The sequence below is a fragment of the Ruditapes philippinarum genome, unplaced genomic scaffold (assembly GCF_026571515.1).
Source record: "Ruditapes philippinarum isolate M1 unplaced genomic scaffold, ASM2657151v2 ctg387_1_1_1_1, whole genome shotgun sequence".
In the NCBI taxonomy this organism is placed as follows: domain Eukaryota; kingdom Metazoa; phylum Mollusca; class Bivalvia; order Venerida; family Veneridae; genus Ruditapes; species Ruditapes philippinarum.
This window is the reverse complement of record NW_026856517.1, coordinates 278029-301866: the sequence shown is the minus strand read 5'-3', so window position 1 is coordinate 301866 and position 23838 is coordinate 278029. Positions and strand designations below refer to the sequence as shown.

The window sequence follows — 23838 nt, the reverse complement described above, 5'->3', positions numbered from 1 at the left end:
TCTCCACTTACAAGTGTTTTCTCCACTTACAAGTGTTTTCTCCACTTACAGTCTCCGGAGAAGTTTTCATTTCCATTCTGTAAGTTCAACATTAAGAGATGTAAGGAGGCAACAGGTCGTGTGGTCATGTGGCGTCAGTTTAGAATTCTCAATAGTTTTACTCTAGAGGCAACATTTAGCGGCACTGCAATGAACAAGTAGGTGTAAATTTGTATAAAATAAGTTTAATTGAAAGCTGCTTTTTTTGGAGCTTTTTTATAAGAAGAATTCAAGTACATGTACACAGAAATTGCTATTTAAAGAGAGGAATTAACAATTTATAATGCTAAATCAGTTTTTAAGGGTACTAAGAAGAGAAAAAAAGGACTTGGCAGTGACAAGTACATGTTTAAAATGATTCATTGCTCAGATTGTTGAAAATTAACCAATGATGAGTCAACCTTTTTACTTGATACTAATACTGGTAGATCTATAACAACAAGTCTTAATTACGATATTTTGTGAAAAAAAAAAAATTCTGCAATTTGTTGAAATCTACATGTGAATTTACGGATGAATTTTTTGTCTATGCCATGTTGTATATAATTTTCAGAATGTTTCATTTATTCAGATTCTTTTTTAATTTTTGCCTTTTTTACAGAAATTTAGCAGCGTAAGTAATCTGCATGATTTTGATAACTTGTTGTATCAGTTATATAGTGGAAGCATGCAAGCTTGTATAATGTTTTTGGAAAAGGTTGTGTACTGGCTTGTATTTTTGTAGTGATGAAGAATTGTTTAATAATCTTAGACTGGTTTAAAAATTATATAACTCATTGCATTTGGACTGTTGTAGAAATTTTAGAAACTGTATCAAACATTACACAGTCTGTTATGGATTGTGTTATAGATGCTTTGTTTGTTTTTCTTGGTTTTATGCTGATTCTAACATATCTTTTGGTCATATATTGGCGGTCAATTTTTGTGGATAACTAACGAGTAATTATCAAAATGTTTCCACAAGTGACCAACAAGTGACTTATTCATCATGATTTTTGGAATCAGCAGTGAGAGACAAATGACCATTGGGGGGGTAGGGGAGGGGGTCGGTTAAATTATGACCAGGAAACTTCCTGGTATCTAATATATCTAAACTTCTCATTTCCCTGCTTCACTAGAACTTTATACACAATATAAAGCTGATGTAATTGCATGATTGTGTTCTATTAAGTTATTAAAAAAAGAGGCATTAATATTATTTATTTGCAAATTTGAGCTGCAGATGTGGATTAGAATTATAGTATATATTATATGTATGTATATTTTCTGTTTTAATACATAGAGGATATTCAAGTTTTTTCTATAAATATGGGATTTATTTTTGAGTGGTATGAAAATAAATATTTCAGAAGTGGCGGTAGCCCCAGTAATTATATATGATAATGATAAAATAAATCTTGTATTCATTGTTAAAAAACTTGAATTTTCTGTTTATTATATACTTTTTCATTAAAGACTGCTTCTTTAATTTTGTGAATTGGCTGAATTTAGAAGAAAGAAGTCTAACAAGACACCAGTGAAAATATGGAAAATATATTTCACTGCAGTGAAAAAAAAATTTTTGCAGTTACTGTAAAAATATGGAAAATAAAAATATACATTTTATTTCATCAATATTTTTCCATATTTCATTTATAAGTATATAATAAATGTTTGTAGAAAAAGAGAAATTGCATTGACATGCAAAATGAAGGTGCAAATGGAAATATATAGAAACTAGATGTTCAAACATTGTCTAAATTATGAACATAAAAAAAGCCTTTACAAATAAACTAATTTTATTGATCAAGTTTTTGACTGTCTTTGTTTTGTTATAGACATAATTATACTTTCAAATATTTTACACTGATTTATACTGTCAAACTTACTTTAATGCTTGATTAATATTCTATAGTGTTTACTACAAGTTGAATAAGGTAAAAATGATATATTTGTTTCTTTAACACGAGGTGACATTAAATTGTTAAGTTCAGTACATGGTAACCACTTGTTTTTGTCTCTATGACTTGTATAGATAAGAAAAAATTGCCACTGTTTTTATTTGACAGTATGTTTCCTTTAATTAACACCTGCATGTAAAGCTGTTTTAAAGTAATTTACTTATTAAATCAAACTGTAAATTCAGCATTTCTTTAACTAGCCCAATTCTTTCTTACCTTAATGAAATTTGTGGCTGTGAGCATGATATACTTCTGATATCATTTCTAACTAACATTATTAAAACGTAATATCATGTATTTTTGTAATGGTTTGCTCTAATTTGAATGGTGTATAATCCATTAAAAGTTTAAGGAATTTCAAAATTAAAATACAAAATCTGAGCTGCAAACAGTATAGAGCCTTGTTTAACTGGATATGAATATTCAGACTAGCCTGGCTCTATTCTATACTGGTGGCAGACAGAAATCATGTTAAATTCAAACAGATTAAGAGTTGGTTAAAAGTGTATGTAACCTATGATGTATGTGTATATACCGGTAATCAATTTTCACCAGATTTTTCAGAAAACAGTTTTTTTTTTTATAACACTTATAAATATTTGTAGATTATTACACTTATATAAATATTTGTAAATTATTTATTTCAGGGAAGAATGTCGTCATTTTAACATATCCGATTACATGGAGATGGGGCATATACTATGTCAGTCTGCATTAGAATATCAATCCATTCAGGAAAATAAAGCGTGAGTTATAATTCTTTAATTTTTTAAACATTGTGTCCTGTTGTAAAACTTTTAATGATAAACTTCAAACTCTAACATTGATACTGAATTGTAACACCATAGTGAAACTCAAATCATGAAAATTAAAATCCATAACAAATAAATAAGAAAATATTTGTCTTGCCTCAGTGATTGAATATATAGGATGTTTCTGATGTCAGATATCTTCATTGGCTGTAACTGATGTTTACACCATGCAGTGGTCATGGCTGAGACACCCTTTGCTATATTTGACTTTATGGATAACATTGTTTGATAAAAGGAATGTTCTGTTCTGATTATTTCAGGCGTCAAACAGAAATTGTGCTAGAGATGACGCGGTATCTAACATGTCAGGTACTAGAACGGCGTCGTGGAGTCACGTATAAAATGCCAAATCTACGTGCCTTTATGAAACAAGAACAAGCAAACAAGAATGAAGAAGGTAATTAGTTAAAACACTGTTATGTTGATTTCATTGCGATATCAAAGACTCATCTTTGTTACAACTTAGTTATAGCAGTCCATCACTGGGGTCACTGGTTTGATCATCAGGTAATTATTGGTTAGCTCTCCAGTTAGCTTTCATGATGTTGATGGTTGTTCTTGGATGCCTGCTTGGTTATTCCTAAAATAATGCATGGCAGGGCACCTGGGGTTTGCCTCGTTAAATACAACTGGAGAGATGCCTTAGAGTCTTGGGCATTCAAGCTAATAAAGATAAAATTAAAACTTTTTAAGGGTTAAAACACATGCTCTGCTATAGTGTATAATGCAACTTTTAACTTGTATATTTGCTGTTCATTCCTAATGGAATCTATGGTATGAGGTATAATCAGGGAGAAGGAACCATTATAGACTATAATTTCAAGTTTTCATTAGTTTTCGATAATGATTTAGCAGACAATTTTTAACTTAACTATTCAAAGAATAGGGAGAGCTTTTAATGTACTCACCAAAGGTCGGAGTCGTTGTCGAAGTTGATTTAAGTTTTTGCATGCAAGTTGATATATCCACAACTACATGAGAGAATGAGTTGAAACTTGACACACTTATTTGAGAGCATAAAAGGAAGCCAATATCCAAAACCAATATTTTAGAATCTTGACATAATTATGGCCCTTTTTGAACTTGGAAAATTGTACATTATCAAGGCTCTTGTGTTACTATCAAGCGCAGTTTCAAGATTTTTGTATAACAGTATGTAGGTTTGGACCACTAACTTCTGTGCAAACTTTCAGATCATTTGCTCACTCCTTTTCCCAGGTATAATTTAATTTTATTGTGCAAATTGACTCCAAAGCTTTTTACATGAATTGGCCCAAAAACCACATAAAAATATATAAATTCAACACTGGGTATGACTTATCTATTGCATAATTTTCTGTTTTAAATGAAACATTTGATTTATGAAAGAATTTCAAATTTTCTGATTTTAGGCTCTAAAACCTCAGTAGAGTTCCTTTAAAGCTCTTATTTTGTGAAAGACATGAAATTTTCTATATATATTTACAGAGAAGGAGAATAGTTCCAGTCAAGAGCAGCCAATGGATCAAGAACAGTATATAACAAATAATAATTCTAATAATGACAATAATGAATACCTCAGTGACAGTAATAATCATAGTGTTATACGATCCGCACGAGAAAACTCCGTGCTAGATAAAGACGAGAAAATCAAGAGATCGAAATCTAAATTAGACAGTAGCAGGAATAATAATTTAAGTAAAATGGATGTAGATAATATACTGGACGCAGAGTCGATGAAGACGATGGACGGATGTTTGAAGATACTTGCGCAGCTACACGTGTCAGAAGCTCTCGAGGAGTCAGAGTAAGTAACAGGCTTATTTGACACCTGATAACCAATTAGTGAAAATTTAGGTAAGTGCTCATTAAAAAGCATTTACAAAATTGAATTGGTCAAGGTTAGAGTGGTACTGCTGTTTGGCCAATTTAGTTTGGTACATGCATACTAATGAACACCAATCAATCGAGTGTTTGAAATTATTTTTATAAACAATCGATTTACTAGACCAAGTTACTAAAGTAGATGAGTTACTATTACTTTGGAATACCGGTAATCACACAACTCTATTTGAAAAAAATAGGGTTTAAAATTTTTTTCTATAAACAGTCAATTTTTTGAATTTATTGAAAGTTAGCTGATTTACCAAAGTAAATGTGTTACGACTCCTTTGAAATACTGCAATCCAGTATTGGTTGAAAAATAATTCAGTCCAATATAACTGTAAATTATTGAGCTATAATTTAGTATATTATTGATAACTAACTTTTCTCAGTAACTTACTCTCATTTCTAGATTTATCTGGAAATTGTTACAGTGTCAAATCCTTGAAAGTTTTATATCAGACAGTTACAAATACAGAATTTATTTTGTAATACAAAAACAGCTTTCGGTGTGTTAATTGTACTGTTATATTTGTTTATGCTACAGTTCAAGTGACTCAGATTCCGAGTCAGAACCGGAACTAAAGCCTGCACCGGAGCCTAAAGCAAAGAAAAAGAAACGAAAGTCCAAAAAGCAACGTGACAAAGAACAGCAAGAGAGAAAAGGTGGTTCCGGTGGCTCGGACAAGAAGGAGGAGAGGAAACTTAGTGTAAGTCATCTATATACATGTATAAATAGTCATTTTCTTCAAATGATTTATACTCATATCTCATACTAATTTGTTTGATGTTTAGCATGGAACAAAATATATCAAAACCAATGAAAGGCGATAGGTGTTGTGGAAAAATAAATTGAAAATAAATCTGTTAAATCTGGTAAAATTTAATGGTTTCTGATATTTTTTAATTTAATCTATATGCGAAAAATAAATTTAATTGTTGAATTGCTTCATTCCCTCCATGCAAACACATTCTGTTTATTTGTTTAGAAACTTGCTTTTAAAATATTATATGAAGATATCTAAAACAAAAATAAAGTCATAAAAAATTTGAGTTTTGGTATATAAATGATAGGATTAAAAAAAAAAATTGTTGAAATGTGCTAAACTTGCAATAAAATAGTATGAAGATATTCTTTAATGGAATGCTGATAGATTTGGGGGCTTAATGTTACACATATAAAGATTATAACTAATTCTAATTTTATCATAAATGATACATTTTGTTTGTTTTTATTAACATTTTTGTACTTTTTTGCTAACATCATATGAAAAAAAAATCTTGTTTTTTTTTTTTTTTTTTTTTTTTTTTTTTTTTTTTTTTTTATAAAAAGTTAATTTATTTACATGCTCTTTAGTGGAAAGTAAAATTGTATTTTTATTATTTAACAGTGTTAAAAATAAAGAATATCAATTCATGGTAATAATGTAGTGTAATTCAAGACAATTTACTTATTCAACATTAATTTAAATGCTGTGGCATTGTGACTTTATGCAGCAAAAATCATCAAAATGACCTAAAACCATTGAAATAGCATGATATAAATAGAAAATTTGTTTTGCATGTAAGATTGAATTATATTTCACTTGTGAGCACCTATTATTGTATTAGCACTTTTGACTATGCCGCCTCTTGAAAATATCACATCTAATGTTCACTCTGTAAAATATATTTCAGTTGAGCATGTAAAAATAAAATGAGCCGTGTCACGACAAAACCAACATAATGGGTTTGCGACCAGCATGGATCCAGACCAGCCTGCGCATCCGCGCAGTCTGATCAGGATCCATGCTGTTCGCTATCAGTTTCTCTACTTTTAATAGAGTTAGTAAGCGAACAGCATGGATCCTGATCAGACTGCGCCAATGCGCAGGCTGGTCTGGATCCATGCTGGTCGCAAACCCATTATGTTGGTTTTGTCATGGCGCGGCTCAAATTACAAAATGTCATAAAACCACTGAAACAGTAGAAAATTTGCTTTCCATGTCAATTAAAGGTCAAATTATGTGATTATATTTCACTCGTGGACACCAACTGTTATATTTTTATGTAATGCTTGTTACTTAACTCTGTAAAATATATTTCGTTCTTACATATAAAAGAAAATCAAATTGTTATTAATAATCTAATATTGACTTTCTATTATTAATCTAATTTTTTTTGTATTGTTTTTTTTGCCGATGATTTTTTTTCTCAGTGGGTTTAAGTGATATTTTTCTTTACTGCGACTTAATTTAGAGAATTTACTTATCATGAGATCATCATCATGATCAGGTTTTGGCTGACTGTTAACAGATATTGTTTATGTCATTGTTTGCAATGCAAGTTATCATTATATTTCGATACATTTTTTCAAATGTAGACAAACTGTTTCCAATGTACGACTGCTAAATGTCATTCGGTAAGTTATAATCCTGCAGTTTTTCCAGTTTTTGGAATTTTTTTCTGCTTTAAAAGGAGGGGTGCAGGGGGAAATGGTGCACTTGGTTAAAAGAATAACTAGCCAATCAGTTAACAGCGGTGATGTATATGGTTCAGCCATTTTGTTTTAGCCAGACTGTTCAAAGAAAAGACTCACCCAGGTGTTGGCATCACTCTTTAGTTAAGTTTAACATGCAAGTTGGTTACTCCAAAACTACTGAGAGGAATGGGTTGAAACTTCACACACTTGTTCTCTGTGATTATCTAACATGATGTCTCAGCACAGGTCCCATAACTCAAAGTTACCATTTTACAGAGTAATGCCCTTTTCTTTACAGTCAATCACTGAGAAATATAGTCGAGCACACTGTCTTACAAACAGTTCTTGTTGGTTTTTATCTTGGCTATTTGATCTGCCTGTGTGTTTGGTCTTGGACAAGGCAGTGTCGGCGTAATTTGCTAGATTTAAACCTCCCCAACCTTCCTGTAATTGGTAGTCCGTGTTAACTGTTCAATGTATCACTTGTTTTATATGTAAATGTTGAAATGGGATATACTCACTGTTTTAATTTCCTGTATAAATATAATAATCAAATATATGTGTATATATATGAGTATTTGGTCACAATTTTTAGGGGGAAGGGATTGTTTTGCATATAATTCTGGTATAGTTAGAATATCTAAACTAAGTGCTCACAATTGAATTGCGATTAAAATTTAACAAAAACATCACTGTGGCTTAAAAAAAGAAATTCAGTTTGCTTTGACCTTTTGACACAAAACTTGCTGTGTGGCAGCTTTAGATTGCCACTGGGAGCAAGGTCAAGGTCACCTGTTTACAACCGAATTTTCAGCTTTTTCTCAATATCTTCAGTGCACTTTGACCTATTGATTGCTGTCACATCAAAACTTGGTCGTTGAAAACCTGGTTTTCATCGCATTGCGGCGCTTCTTGTCTTTATTATACCCCCGCACAACAAAGTTGTAAGGGGGGTATACTGGAATCAGCTTGTCCGTCCGTCCGTCTGTCCGTCCGTCCGTCGGTTTTTTCTTGTCCGCCCAATAACTTAAGATTCCTTTGACCCTTAGTCTTCATATTTGGCATGGAGGTTAGTCATGATTAGTAGATGACCCCTATTGATTTTGAGGTCACTAGGTCAAAGGTCAAGGTCACAGGGGCCTTGACTTCAAAAAGCTTGTCCGCCCAATAACTTAAGATTCCTTTGACCTACAGTCGTCATATTTGGCATGGAGGTTAGTCATGATTAGTAGATGACCACTATTGATTTTGAGATCAAAGGTCAAGGTCACAGGGGCCTTGACTTCAGAAAGCTTGTCCGCCCTATAACTTAAGATTTCTTTGACCCACAGTCTTCATATTTGGCATGGAGGTTAGTCATGATTAGTAGATGACCCCCTATTGATTTTGAGGTCACCAGGTCAAAGGTCAAGGTCACAGGGGCCTTGACTTCAAAAAGCTTGTCCGCCCAATAACTTAAGATTCCTTTGACCCACAGTCTTCATATTTTGAATGGAGGTTAGTCATGATTAGTAGATGACCACTATTGTTTTTGAGGTCACCAGGTCAAAGGTCAAGGTCACAGGGACTTTGACTTCAAAAAGTTTGTCTGCCCAATAACTTTAGATTCCTTTGACCCACAGTCTTCATATTTGGCATGGATGTTGATCATGATTAGTAGATGACCCCTTTTGATTTTGAGGTCACTGGATCAAAGGTCAAGGTCATAGGGACTTTGACTTCAAAAGTTTGTCCGCCCATTAACTTAAGATTCCTTTGACCCACAGTCTTCATATTTGGCATGGATGTTGATCATGACTATAAGGTGACCCCTATTGATTTTGAGGTCACTGGGTCTAAGGTCAAGGTCACAGGGACCTTGACAAAAAAAAAAGCTTTCTTCTCAATTGCTAAAGAACGTCCTGTCCGCAATGTATTGATTTTGACATTTCCACATTTGAAGCATGTACAATACATAACTTAGCAATGCACTGGCATAGTAACCTCAGATTTGGCAGGGAGGTTGTCCTTGAGCTCTAAATGGCCACTGTTGATTCTGACAAAGTGGTATGCGGGGGTATTCACGCCATGATAGTGGCAGTTCTAGTTTACATTTTGTAATATAGCATACACTCTGCTGTTGTCAATTTAATATAGATCAAGGAATGACACATTTTGTCCTATGTCACAATTAACTACTAATGTTAATCAGTCACATTATTTTCATTTTGTTTGAAAATCAGCAGTTTGCACTATTCTTTGCTAAAGACAGAATTTTTATTTTACCTTTGATCAGCATTTTTTTCTTTATTCAAATAGTTTTAAATGAATTTTGTTTAACTATACATTATAGTATTACATAATGAATTTTTAGCTCACCTAAACATATAGTTCTCATGATTGTTAGCTAGTCAGTCCATTGTTTGTCTGTTGATGTCATCCATAATCCATTATTGTCCATTTTCAACAACTTTAGAAGTTACTTCCATATTGAGCTTGTCTTAAAATGTGCCAATATTTGGAGGCCAGTCTATCCAAGGCTCATTACTTTGATAAGGGTTTTGACAGGATTATGGCCCTTTTTAAACTTAGAAATTCTTGGTATGCAACATTTATCTTCAAAACTACTGTCAGTATCCTCTTTAAACTTCACACATGTCTTTAGGATCTGCAGTACTGGAAGGCACTATCCATGGGGCCATCACATGAAGTTTTTTAATGTAAAATGGCCTTTGTAAATTTAAAATTTCTTCGATCAATATCCAAGACTCATAATTATGTCATTTATTTGTTTGAATGAAATCACATTCTCTTTGTTTATACCTTCATTATCCAGACTCTTAAGTGTGCTGTCCTGTTGACAGCTCTTGATAGCTGTTAGCCATTTAGATAGATATTTTGTGTTGAGACACAACATTAAAATTAAATTTCTTCTTCTGCCCTGGAATCTGCATATACATGTTATATGGCCATGGAACAAGCTTATTACTCAAAATGTTTAGCATTCTATAGCATATTCTGTCAGCTCTGAAGAATTTATTCTTTAACTGATTATTTTTATGAAACACTTATCCTTCTTTTTCCTTTTCCTTTGCTCTAAGATTTTATATGAAAAATGATTAAAAGTTTGCAGGATACATTATTCTTGCAAAAGTCAGGCCATGTTCCATTTGTTTGTTATGACAACAGTCTCGGAGCACCTATGAACCATGGCATGTAACACATATTCTTGTTTTCTCAATTAGGAATGGTCTAAGTGCCCACCTAAAACTTAGTTTACCTCTCTAAACAGTGCACTCTATATGCTATATAAAAGTTTAGATGCTTAGTTATGTTTGAAACCTGTTATAAACACGTGAAATCTGTATTCATGCATTCAAATATAAAATCTGTTACTAAATGTTTTGTTATCCAATTTACAAATTATATTTTGGTAATCATATGTTTTGCTTTAAAAATATAATATCTTTCTTACAATTAACAGAGATTTTTTCCAGTTTATTATAAATTCTTTTTTCCTTTTTTGTAACACTTTCAGAGAAAATAACACTTTGTATTAACCTCTGACCTCAGTTTTGATTTGATATCTTTCTCTAACAGGCACTGCCCACTATTTCTGGCAATCAGGGGCCAGATCGCACGGAAGGGTCATCACGGCAGTCACAGGTTCGTTCTAGCAATTATCACATATTAATTAAAAGGGGCATTGACTGATTGTTCATTCCATCTAAAAAAAGCAGCATTCAACGATAACTGATAATCCTATCATCACGTAGCACCCTAAGGTTGGTGGTGGAGGGTATTACTTCATTTGCCAGAGTGGAAATTGTACATAACTAGATAACAGGCAATTTTTTATTCTTGTTTTCTAGCGAGGGTAAAAGTAGGGTACTAGTGGGTAAACAGAAGAGGGAAATAGAAAAGGGAAAAAGAGTGAAGGTTTGGGAAAGCTAGGGATATAGTATATTGTAATATTATGACTATATAAAGCACAGATGATTAGATAGATGTAAGTGCAGGGGTAATTAATGTAGATAATAAAGGAAGAGTGTCAGGAATTTCTTCTAAGTCAGGAGGGGTAAAAAGATAAAGATATAGAATGGAGGGGTTTATAAGTGTTGGAGTGGGGGATATGAAAGTGCAGGAAAGGTGAGCTAGAGAAAAAAATCTTATGAACAATAAACTATGATCTAAACAACTGTTTTTTAACTATTTTAACAATTTAAACTATATTGAGCATTTTATACACTTTAGTAATGCTGTATATAGATAAATAGTGCATTCATTAAAACAATATAACAAAGCTAACAAATATCTTGTAGAAATGATAATAAATCTATATCAAATAATAACTGGTTAACTTAATAATAATCTGCATGGTAATGAAATGATTTATAAGATTGCTATTAACTCCATAGTCTCATGTTATATTGCAGGCATTAAGGGGAGATAAATATGCAAATCAGAAGAAAGACCCACACTTTGTTAGCAAATATGAGGGCAGGAAAAATGGAGGCATTCCTTGTTTTGCTGAGGAAAGAAGTGTAGAGAGAGCTGCTAAGGTATTGTTGGTCATAGATTGATGAAATATTAATAATTGTGACCATTCTGATTTAGTATATTCAGTTTTACCTTTAGTTAATTATTAAGTTATTCTGAGTTAAGGTATATTTTTGTACAAAATGACACATTTATGAAATACTGTTTAATTCGGATAATTCAGTTCCTGGAACCAACCTGTACTGAGCAATGAGTGTACATTTCTTGCTCAAGGAAACAACGACTTGCCCCTAACTGGGTTTGAACCAATTTGGCTAGCGATCTTAAAATAACTAGTCTAAGGCATAAATTAGTTTGTTTGTATTCTCAACTTGATTTACTTGATTTTTACCTTGAAATTACAGCAAAGAATGGCAGAGATGAAGAAAAGGACGGAAGAAGAGAAACAAAAAGAAGTTGCTTTCTTTGTAAGTATTTGTCTCTCATTATTTTACATTTAAGCATTTTATAATACAGTACCCTATTTGCAATCATTCTGTCGTTTCTTTGTAAAAATTTCCACGTGCACCAAAGATTTCTGTGCACTTAGTTAATTTTTTTATTCTTACAATGGTTGATTGTGAAAATATAGTGACAACTGTAATATACTAGCATTTTATTTTAGTAAAAATATATAGATGTTAAAACAGAAGTTATGTTAAATGCACACCAGTGTGAAATATGATAAGCTTTACATTGATTTATAATTATTTATAAATACAAATATTTAATTCAATATATTATGTTTTTGGGTGAATGATTTTATATATAAATTTTTCTTGTTCTAAATCTGACAAAACAAAAGGTACTAATTAAAGTGTGATATGCTTTATTATTGCAAAATCAAATTGAATTGTGTACTTCAACCAGTACAAGTGTAAATATTTTGATTAAAAAAATGTACGCCAATGAACAGAGACATTGTATGTTACAACTCTGAACTATAAGATTTTGGAAGCAACATAATTAAATAACTGAATGAATTTTGTATTTAATAATTCATTAGATATAGCTTTATATTGTTCAATAAGGTACCTTTTGTCATGTCTGATAGAGCCTGTTATATGTTCTCTATCCAATATTTAGTCATTTTGTGCCAGTTTTAGATGATGTATAATTATAGCTTTATTATTCTTATTTGATTGTCTTTTGTTACATCTATATATTAAACAAATAAATTATTATAAACTCTTATGGCAAATTTTATTATTCTGAACTAATGTTATTAATATTGAATAATGTATGAGACAGTTCACTTTCATAATTAGTGAACTTCATAATTAGTGAACTTCATGGAAGTCTCAAAAAGAAATGTCTTCTTGTTTGGAGCAACAACAAATTTACAAATTTGATAGACATACTGTACAATTACAAAAAAGATGCTATGCAAATATTTAATAATATCATAAAGAATTATTGAAATAAATAGATGTAACAAAATTTTTATTTCTTTATTTCTTTATTTTTTTTGGCACTATTATGTTTATGACAAATTGGACTTAATTTACATACCAGATGAAAGAATATCTTAATGAAGCAAAGCCTTTATTGTCCCCACGTACCCAATCCAGCGGCCATATTCAAATGCCGCTAGTAGATGTCAAGGTATAAACTAGTTATTCCTCTGTAAACTTCCTCAACTTGGGCAAAGGCCTCTAAATTATAAATAAATTCCAATGGTCTCCTTCCATAATACATTGATTTGATGCCCCCTTTATAATAAATACTTAGATAATAGGATTTTGTTAAAAGATTATAATAAAAATATCTGATAGAGTGGATCTAAATATTTATGATACAGACTTATAATATGAGGGCCCATATCTTAGGGATAATTTTATTGTTTAAAGCGTTATATATACTTAATTATGTAATTTCAATAACTAATGACTTGATGATTTTATGTCCTTAGTGTTGAAGACCTTCATCTGTAGCCTCAAGGTCAAATTCTATACTTTTAATGTCAAGGTCAAATTCTATAGTTTTATTGTCAAGGTCAATTGTATAGTTTTAATGTCAAGGTCAAATTCTATAGTTTTAATGTTAAGGTCAAATTCTATAGTTTTAATGTCAAGGTCAGATTCTATAGTTTGAATGTCAAGGTCGAATAATTATGTAGTGGTTAATAAATGGCATGAATGTTTTTGATAATACAAATGTATTACTATATCATTTATTATGATTTTTTTGCTTAAATGGTAGCTAGGTTAAAGTCAAACAAAACAACAGCCTTGCTAACATGGAAGGATACAGTTAAGCAAATCATCAACATTGCTAAAATGGCAAGTAACAGTCAAGCACATCATCTATGGGAATTTCATGATATAGATCTACTTAATTAATTACTTAAACAGAATTTTAGTAGCCATAGATGATGATAAAACTCTACAGGCATATAAAATAAGCATGATAAAGTATTTGGAAGGAAGGCACTGGAGAATTTATTTTTAGAGACCTTGATGAAAATTGAGATAACTTCTGAATTATTTAACTTGGCATTGCCATAATTCAGATGTAATATACTTATATAAAACATCACAAAAGTAGTAAAATTTAGTTTCTATAAGTTGTCTCAATTGTCTATATTGCCCATTTAAATAGAGACTAATTTACTCACAGAATTTATGAAAACAGAGTTAACAATCCTTGTTGAAAATATGATAACTGCATTTAAATGTAAACTGCAGGCAGCATGATTACTGCATGATAATGAAAATAAACTTTACTATATATTTACTCAGATTCTTTCATAAGTCATAAGGAAAAATTATTTGAATGAAATTATTGTATTTTTATATATAAATTTTAATTATTTGAAAAGAATACTATATGCTTATATTTCTTAACAAGTGATGGCCGTATAAAAGATAAAAAATATTGTTACCATTCAATGTAAAATCAAAGGGCTGCAGCTCTATGGTATTTTCTGATTTTTGCAATCTAAATAATACTGACTATATATCTGTATGTACTTTCCTGTATAAGTTTATTTTTATATACTATAATTCATCTTACGCAGCGACAGCGTTTTGATTTTCTTCTATAACAGTTTGAGATTGATACATATGGAATTTTGCATGAAAAAAAAAAATAGAATTGCCTCGACTAGGATTTGAACCATAGGCCTCTCACACCCTCAACGAGACCGCTTACCTCTGCACCACGGCGAAGTTATACATATGTACCTTGAACAAAAACGAATACATTATGTAATTCTAAATTGAGAATTTCCATTTCGTGTTTGTAATCCTTATTAATTTCGAGGTATTTTGTTCACGATAAACCTGTTGTTTAACACTGATGAAAATAATTTAGCGAAAATCTTCTCGCCAAAACAGTCCGACATGTATATATTCCACTACTCGACAGTCAGATTTATTTGTGTACTACGCTCTGGAGTATTCGGTAATCGACATAGCTAAAAATAGCATTTTCATTGATAAAAAATGATATTCATGATAATCCGAAGCTTTACGGAAATAGCCGAACATTTTTCATTGGGTAAAAACGATAGTCATCCGCGAAATTTGTGATTGTAACCTCATATTTCTGTTGACTAATCTAAACTTTTAATGCACTGTAATTCGTTAAATGCCTACATTAAAAATTATTCTTTCTTTTAAATTGCTGGTTTTTAAGCAGTTTTGAGTGAGAACTACTTTGCGTTGTTAGGACTGTTAGGAAATTTTGTGTTAGACCGTGGATGTTAGCTATGTATTTACTGATCTTACGATCAGAAAATACAAAAACTGAATTATTGATTAATCTAAACCCTTAAGCTGCTGAATTTGTTTAGTGCATTGTAAGACTGACAGCTTTGAATTTGGAACAATCCGTTAAAGATTTCAATATCAAAATAAAAAAATTAAACTACAAATATACCATAAAAAATATGATATTTCTAGCCTGAGCAAAAGTTACATTAGCGTAATCACTTTCACTTCCAGCAGACTAAGGTGTTACTATATATTCAGTCTTCAATATTCAGCCAGACAGATTTAAGTCTTTTCAGCTGCAGATAGCTTAAGAATAATAGATTACATTACTCTGAAGCCTTATTGACTTATGAATGAATACTGCATGAAGTTTATCCTCTCTTACTTTAACTTTCCTGTATTGAACTACTTTCTACTATTCTCGTAGACTCCTTACAGCTGTTATGAGTTTGACCGTTTCCCGGCCCGAAAACTTCAATCTTATACGTCATATGACTCGGTAAAATATTCGCCTTTTTTGTGTCGTACTTATCGAGCATAAAACTGCCTTCTTTTCTAATCCTTGTTTAGAAATTTATTCTGATAGTTGGAAAAAGGCTTTATGAAAAATAAAAATCACATTGTTTCCATTCTATGTATGATAACAACATGATTGTTATGTATAACCTTTCATAAATAACACACGAATCATGCACAGAAATTTGGCTTAGAAAGGAGGGCAAATTCGATTTCACCAGAGCACTTCCTTTTGGAGGGTTGATTTTATTTTCATTCACTGCATTTACTGCAATGTTCATAAATTATAAAGACAATGTTATTTGCTAATTTGCATATAATTTTTCTTCACTTTTAATTATTTTTAGCTCGTCTGTTTCAAAGAAAAAGTTGAGCTATTGTGATTTCTGGGTTGTCGTTTGTGTGGTTGTTGTGTTCTTGTAAAAACTTAAAACATAGCCCATTATTTAAATATTTTAAAAGTTATCAACATGAAACTTTGAATACTTGCTTATCATGATAAGGTGCGGGTGTTAGACAAGGGGCATAAATCTAAAAGCAATATTTTTGGAGTTATGCCCCTTTTTAACAGACGAGCGTAACTGCACCATTTGTGGTGCTCTTGTTAGAATTGCCACTGATGTAGCTGTGAATCCTTCATGATAATATGTAAGCTTATAGAACATTTTTTCTTGCCCATTCAATGTTGCAGTGATTCAAATACAATTACAGTTTATATTCATTCTAAGAAATAACAAAACATTTAAAAATTAGCTTAAAAAAAGATGAAAAAGGTTCCGTAGGAATAATATACCATAAGATAGTTAACATAACGTGATTTTAAATTTATAATTCATATGACGTATGATTGAGCTAACTTCACTTGTGTATTTCTTAACTTGTTCTGGTAAAGACATTTTATACCATTCAAATCATTGACCCATATTGTGCAGTTCTTCACTCGAGGTTATAAAACGTCCTCAAATCTCAGGATTGGTCAGCAATTTCTTTATAACATCCGGACATGTTCCGAACATGATCAAGCAGCACTTTGTACTTATTGTGTATCTGTGGTTAAGACTACATTAGGAGTAATGTCTGTTGTATATTCAAAATATAAAAGAATTGCAATTGTTTCTTTTTACAAGTCAAATAGTGAGACCACAGATATAATGGAGTGCACTGGCCACCATAGATTGCGTAACTATGAAAAGGTACATGCGTATATCTGTTTGATGGATGTCTTTAAGTGTATATCTAATTTGTAGTTCAGAAGTTTGACTGTTTATATTTTTTTGTAACAGTTTTAAGCTCAACCAATAAAAGTGAGTGGAGATATCAGTTTTCTTCAGTTTTTGTATTTTTTACTCTTTATTATTTATTTCATTTTTTTAAAGATTTATCCCACATGAAACTTTATTACTTATTTACATTTAGGTAACCTTGCCTAGTTAGGATGTCAGGGGATCATAGGCCAGCACTTTGTTTCCTTGAAAATGTTAATTAAAAAATTAGTAATTTTGATGATACCAACTATTATGCTTTTTTTGGGGGGAAGGGGGAGGGGAAAGAATGAAAAATAATAAAGTTAATTTATCAAGTTTTATGCAAATAATAACATTATTTCTTTTGTAATATCTATGGTGGCCAGATTATTTGGTGACAATATGAAATAGTACCAAACAACAGTTCTCATATAGTTCATAATTTGTCCCAAGCCAACATATTGGCAAAGGTAAATCATCTTTATAATTATGGATCATATACCTAAAACTAGAATATATCATTTACTTCTTCTTGGGTAATTATACCTTTATTAAGCACAGTTAAGGAGGAGGACTGTATACATATAATTTTGTCAGTCTGGCCCATGGCATCCTATCAAAATCTTTTTTATATGGATATTTAAAAGAACATGCCATACAGGACCATCACTGGCTAAGAGCAAGCATAGAGGGATTTAACTGTAAATTCATACTACTATTCAGTCATGCTCATCAGAATTAGTGTTCTTAGCATGAAACATGTTTCTAGGTCAAAGGTCAAGATAATAGAAATATGGGCAATTAAGTAGTCTTGGATTTAAAGATCCTGACAATGAAAAATGTTTGCCAAAATGAGACAGAGCAAGGTCATCATTATGATAAAATGTCCATGTTCACCATCTCTATGTAGTACATGTATTTGTTGCAAAAACAGGTTTCTATATCAAAAGTCAAGGTCATATTAAGATGTCATGTGAAAATGCTAGTCCAGAGCAAAGCTTTCAAATGCATTAAGGGATTTTAATATAATGTGACACAAAAGTTCACTATATTGATGTATAGTGCCATACACACAATTTAGGCCCTTGTTAGCAAGGTGAAGGTCATTCATTAAGATCTTAGGTCAGTTACAAATAATAATATATCTGTATGGAGAATTTTGTAGTTCTGAAATGAGGGATTATATCACAAATGTTCAAAATCATGAAACAAATGTTGCCTGCATAATCCAGGTCAATTATTGCAAGGTCAAGGTCACCAGAATTGTTAAAGTGTCTAGATTTTGTCCAGAGCATGCAGGGGGTGTCTAGGTCAAAGATCAGACTGTCAGGAAGAAAAGCTACTCCGTAGCAAAACTTCTCAAAACATTAACTGATAGTTTAAGTTAACATTGGTTACTTACATGTATATTTTGCCTGAAATTTTTACTTAATACTAACTTTTTAAAGCAGTTGATAACAAAAGTTTGTACATAATGAGGTTTATCTATCTAACATGATTGTGAAACTAACAAAGTTTAAAGTCAGCTTTATAAGTTAGTGCTTAAAAAATCAAAATATATTTTAAATATTCAAGAATATTGGAATAAATTGCATTAATTAGGAAATTTAGTTGGGGATCATTTAAAATAAAATATATTTTTTGTAGTAAATACATTTGCAGTCTGTAGATTGTCTCAATTTATTATAGGATTTGCTTTTTATAATACACTTGCAGATAGAAACTAAAATACCTCTTTACCTGTTGAAAACAAAATGTAACCAGAATGGAGTCAGCCCACCCATACAGTTTAACAGGGCCCTACACTGTAGGCTGCTGTGCAGTTATCTTGATTCTGTTCTTTGAATGGACTGTTCCAAATTTGAAGCTTGGCTCATCCATTATACAAGTTCAACAGGTTGAGAGTTTTGAATGCAAATAGAAAGAGAAAGTAAAATAATAAGCATTTTATTATTAGTTATTTTATTTCTGTTTTGGAAAAGAAGACTGTGGGTAGAGTTTTGGGGTGGGGTTGGCGGTGCAGTATTTCTAGGCTAATGCTATATTTCATTTGTGTTGATGTGGAGATTTCCAGTACATAATTTATTCAGTTTGATATCTTCCAGAATGATCATTTTCTGTTTTTGTCCTGTTCTATATATATATAAAGAAGATAACAGGCCTATCAAACTTAACCTATGGCTTTTAACTTCAACTCTTGTATAGTTGAAAGACAAAGAATTATGTTCTATGAAGGGTCTGTCTGTGGCTATATTGAGAAACAGTGACTGGAGATTTCCACATTGTATTGTTTAGTAGTTCTGCTATGTAGTTAACCACTGTGTAACCAGAGCTTCTGTTTGTCCTTGACCTTTTAGTGTGTAGATGATTCTGGGGTGTGTAATTGCGGCCCGCCCCGTTCAGGGATGCCCGCACTCAGGCGCTCACTAACTAATGATGAGCTTCAACGTCGTCTTCAGGTCGCCCTTAATGAAGGGACATCAAATATTGCTCAAACTCTGGTCGGACTCAATGTTAGAACAGGATATACTCATGCCGGTATGTACTCCATGACCTTGTTGTTATAGAAACCATTATTATAAACTTATATAACTGATACAGATATTTCCCTCTGGTCATTTTGTTGACATTTTTCTATAAACACATGTAATTACGTCTTTATTATTATTATTTCTTTTGTTGAATTCATTCAAAAGAAACTACAAAATGGATGTGTCTCAATGAAACAAAATGACTTAACAGGGTTAAATTTGTGTCAGTTATGAAACAAATAATCTTTTTATTGCAGACAGGATGAGTATTTTAGGATTAAGAATTATAACAATATTACTCAGAATATTTTACCCATAATACTTTACAACAGTCTGACGAGGAAGAAGACTTTTACATGGAATCATGCCGAACTATTCGGGGTGTTGTTTCCGTGCAAAGCTGTGCTACACCACAACCCTTAGAGCCCATGGATTTACCTAAGTCTATATCACCCATAGTCAGGAATGAGTTGCCATCGAGGCCTTTACCAAAGTCTCTGTACGCTGATAGTCTCAAAATGCCAACAATAGTGGAAACTTTGGCCAAAATGAAACCAAGGGCATATCACTCTGTGACCCTTGGAAACGCTTGTAAGTTACTCTAGCAACCAAAGCAAGAATGGTTGGAGCTATTAACAGTGTGTCTAGTGTATTTGACCTAAAAGAGAAGACTTAATATTGTCACTTTGTTTTAGCCTAGCATTTGTAGCTGTAAATGTTATGTATACGTGACATCACCAAAAGTGGCTGCTTTTGTGCAGATTCATTTATTTAACTTTCATTTTGTAAACTTGAATATAACTGTAGCTATTTTAGATTTTGCTATTTAATAATTTATGTCACATCAGAAGCTAAATGGTATATTTTTATGCTCCCTGAAGGTCCTGAAGATGAGCATATAGTCGCCGCTTTGTCCGTACGACAGCTTTTCTTGTCCGCGATATAACTCTGAATTAACAAGAGGTATCAACATGAAACTTTATGCGTCCATAACCTATTCGGGGAGCATCACCCGGTTCAACCGGCTCTTATTTTATCTTTGGTTTTTCCAGTAGTAAGTTTTTATGTTCTGTATAAATCGGAGACAAATAAATTATTGTATCATTGTGTCGTAGGGACTTGCTATGTGCCTAATGTTCGAATACCCCGTAAGTAGTGACAATGAACGTAGAGCTTAATACTAGAAGACATGCTAAATGTTTAACTTCTGTTCTAAAATATATATGTTAATTATGTTGTTATTCGTTGTAACATTATAAAACAAACTACTAATTTAATAATTTAATAATCTGAACAGTCAGGGTTTTAGATGTATATTAGCATACTTAGTATTCAACTTGCTTGTAAATCGCTAAAGTTTATTCTGTGTCATCGTCTGATACCCACGGGTGATTAACATGGAACTTGTAATCTGTTAAATGTTAATGGTTTGGCTGTGGTTATCCGACGATGATTACGAGGATTATCTGTGGATTAGTCTGTAGACATCTATGAGAAATTTGTAAAAAAAGCAAGAATAAAGGTTATTTTTATATTTTCAAATTATCAGGAAGATTGAGTATATATAATTGGCCAATTTTCATCACCGTTGTGTAGTTATGGGTTGACTCCTTACATAACTGCAATTAAGGTGACAGTCAACAAAAATACAAGTCATAAATATATTTGCATTCTTTAGAGTAAGAGTATCACAAAATAAAATGAAAAAATGAAACTTTCATATTATGATGGTAATTGAGGTATACCACTTTCTTTATTGCTGAAATATTAACTTGGCAAAGTTCAGATATTGCGAGGTTATAAACATTTTGTGTTACATAGATTAGTAAAATTAGTGTTTAATGTAAACTAATATTGAGGATTGATTATAATGCATCAATGTTATAAACATTTTGTGTTATGTAGAAGAGTAGAATTAGTATTTAGTTTAGATTGCAGTATGCTAAGACATTAACAATTTTAAATAAGCCTTATGAATAGTCTGTACTTATAACCCATAGTTTATAGAACTATAACTGTTAACATTAGGTTATGATGTAACTTCATGTAAGTCATTTCATAATTATGTTGTAAGTTATTGATATTTATTATATAATATATAATATATTAATTATAAAAAATTTTGACATGTTATAATTATGGCCCTATATAAAAGGTTTTATGCATATTTTATATAAAAGAATATTTCATACGGACATTGTCATTCACACAATAATACTTGAAGGGAGAGAACGGGAAGGGAGGGTGATGTGGGGGTGGAATATGGATAAGTAAACACATTTATATGTGAAATATGTTTTCAGTATGATTGTATTGTTTTATTGTTTGTTTGTTGAAACTTGTTGTTGAATATATGTTGTGTTTCAGAATGCATTCATAAGTTTAAGTTAAAGGGTAGATCACTGTCCCTTACATCAAGTGAGTTTTTAAAATGGAAAATGATTTTTTTTATATATACATATATATATTTTCTGACCTGTTTTTCCCCACTTATTGGACAAAGTTCTTTTATGTCAGTGTTCAAGTAAAACTGGTCTAACATATTATATAGGAATATGCAAGAATTAAAATCAACCACAAATGAAATTTTAGAAATTTCTAATGAGATCAAAATCAGACGCCCCTATTATTTTAAGTTGTGAAGGTTAAAGGGTTTTCTCTAGATTTTTAAACTCTTCCATGTAGGTCTATAGTGCAAAATTCAGCGTGTAAATTGACATAAAAATGAAAAACATTTAAATGCTTTTAACCCAAATCACTGGACTGAGAAACTCACTATAAATATGATTTCCTGTATAATTTCTAGTAACCATATTTCTTATTTTTTCATATTTTCTTTCCCATTTTAATTGGCTAAGTTGATATTAAATTTTAAGTTTTTAGGCTTTTGAACCTCAGTGGATCTTCATAAATTTTATGTCCAAAGTAAGTGAGGAAAAGTCTTCTATAATCCTTACAACATTTTATCATCTATTATTATATCAATCTCGTAATTGATGCATGATATTTTGAATATTTTAAATTTACACATTTTTGGTATAATTAACTTTGAATTACACTTTGCATGCAGCACAAAGCATTTTATTTATTATTTACATATTTGTTTTCTAAATGGATATTAACAGGCCTTAATTTCACATAAAATTTTCAGCAATCTTTATCATTGTTTTTTGCTCCCCGAAAAGTTACCACTTGTCTGAGAGAAAGTTCAGTACTAAACATTAATTCATTAATTATTTAATAATGTTTGCTATGCCTTTGCTCAAAAAAGCCTTTATTTATTAACTGATGTCATTCATTTTTGGTAGGAACATACCTTGAGTTGTTTTTTAGCTTTGTGTATAGTAACTTAAGGGGTCACTTGCATGGGTCAAAGTCACTGTTGCTAAAACAATATGACTTTTACACACTTTATTATAGACTAATATTTTGAATATTTTGTAGGTAGAAAAGTAACCTTAGGTGATCCTTAAACTTAAGTTGGAATAAGGCATCACTTGGGTTAATTAAGGTTAAGGTCACTGAAAAACTGTAGATGTTTTTCATATTTGGTTGTAAGAAACTTTTGGGTGGTCCTTTATTTTATGAAAGGTGTGTTTATTGAAATAAATTGGCAAATGCGCAGTTTAACTTTCTGGGAGAATACATCGCCTTTAGCTATTTTATTTCTTGTTTAAAAATGTTGCAGTACACACTTTTTGTTTGTTTTCTATATAATGTGCATGTCTTTATTTTTGTATTTTATATTTATCATTTTTGGTCCCTTCTAGACTTTTCTCCAATTAATGTCACAGCCACAGAACACATTGGTAAGGATCAAGTTTGTGTAGCAATTAATCTTAAAATCATAATTCTTCCAAACTAATGTAATAAATGAAAGTTTCAGGACTCGTTGTATTTATTCTTAAAGCTTGATGTTTTAAAACATTTACATCCTGATATAAAAGTGCATTGAAGTATTTATTATAAACTTTATTTTATATCTTTGGAAAGTGTAACTACTACAAAAAAAAGAAAGCCCTACATCTTTCCCATTTTTGTTTCTGAAATATATATAATTTTTACTTTTAAAAGAGAATGAATCTAACAAAAATTTATTATTTTTGCCTGAGATATAAGGAAGTGTTGTTTATTTTTTTATTTTTTTTAATTTTTAAGATTTTTTTTGGGGGCAGTCATAGATTGTTGTCCCAATTTG

The 23838-nt window shown here is 31.3% G+C and overlaps 1 protein-coding gene across 10 annotated transcripts in view; it reads left to right on the top strand.

The window, feature by feature from the left end:
- Window positions 1-23838, top strand: part of LOC132746852 (cytosolic carboxypeptidase 2-like) — a 122445-nt gene that overhangs the window by 80624 nt on the left and 17983 nt on the right. For 7 of the 10 annotated variants that reach the window (XM_060736121.1, XM_060736122.1, XM_060736124.1 and 4 more), the window contains 15 exons: window positions 52-197; window positions 641-652; window positions 2627-2725; window positions 3052-3188; window positions 4259-4577; window positions 5202-5364; window positions 7017-7055; window positions 10695-10760; window positions 11531-11656; window positions 11999-12061; window positions 13149-13238; window positions 16993-17058; window positions 19973-20231; window positions 20756-20788; window positions 23411-23449. In XM_060736121.1, coding sequence (XP_060592104.1) covers window positions 52-197; window positions 641-652; window positions 2627-2725; window positions 3052-3188; window positions 4259-4577; window positions 5202-5364; window positions 7017-7055; window positions 10695-10760; window positions 11531-11656; window positions 11999-12061; window positions 13149-13238; window positions 16993-17058; window positions 19973-20231; window positions 20756-20788; window positions 23411-23449 — 1657 coding nt within the window. Of the gene's footprint in view, window positions 1-51; window positions 198-640; window positions 653-2626; window positions 2726-3051; window positions 3189-4258; window positions 4578-5201; window positions 5365-7016; window positions 7056-10694; window positions 10761-11530; window positions 11657-11998; window positions 12062-13148; window positions 13239-15776; window positions 15849-16992; window positions 17059-19466; window positions 19648-19972; window positions 20232-20755; window positions 20789-23410; window positions 23450-23838 lie in introns of all 10 variants that reach the window. The other 3 variants (XM_060736127.1, XM_060736130.1, XM_060736131.1) reach the window with 3 other exon arrangements.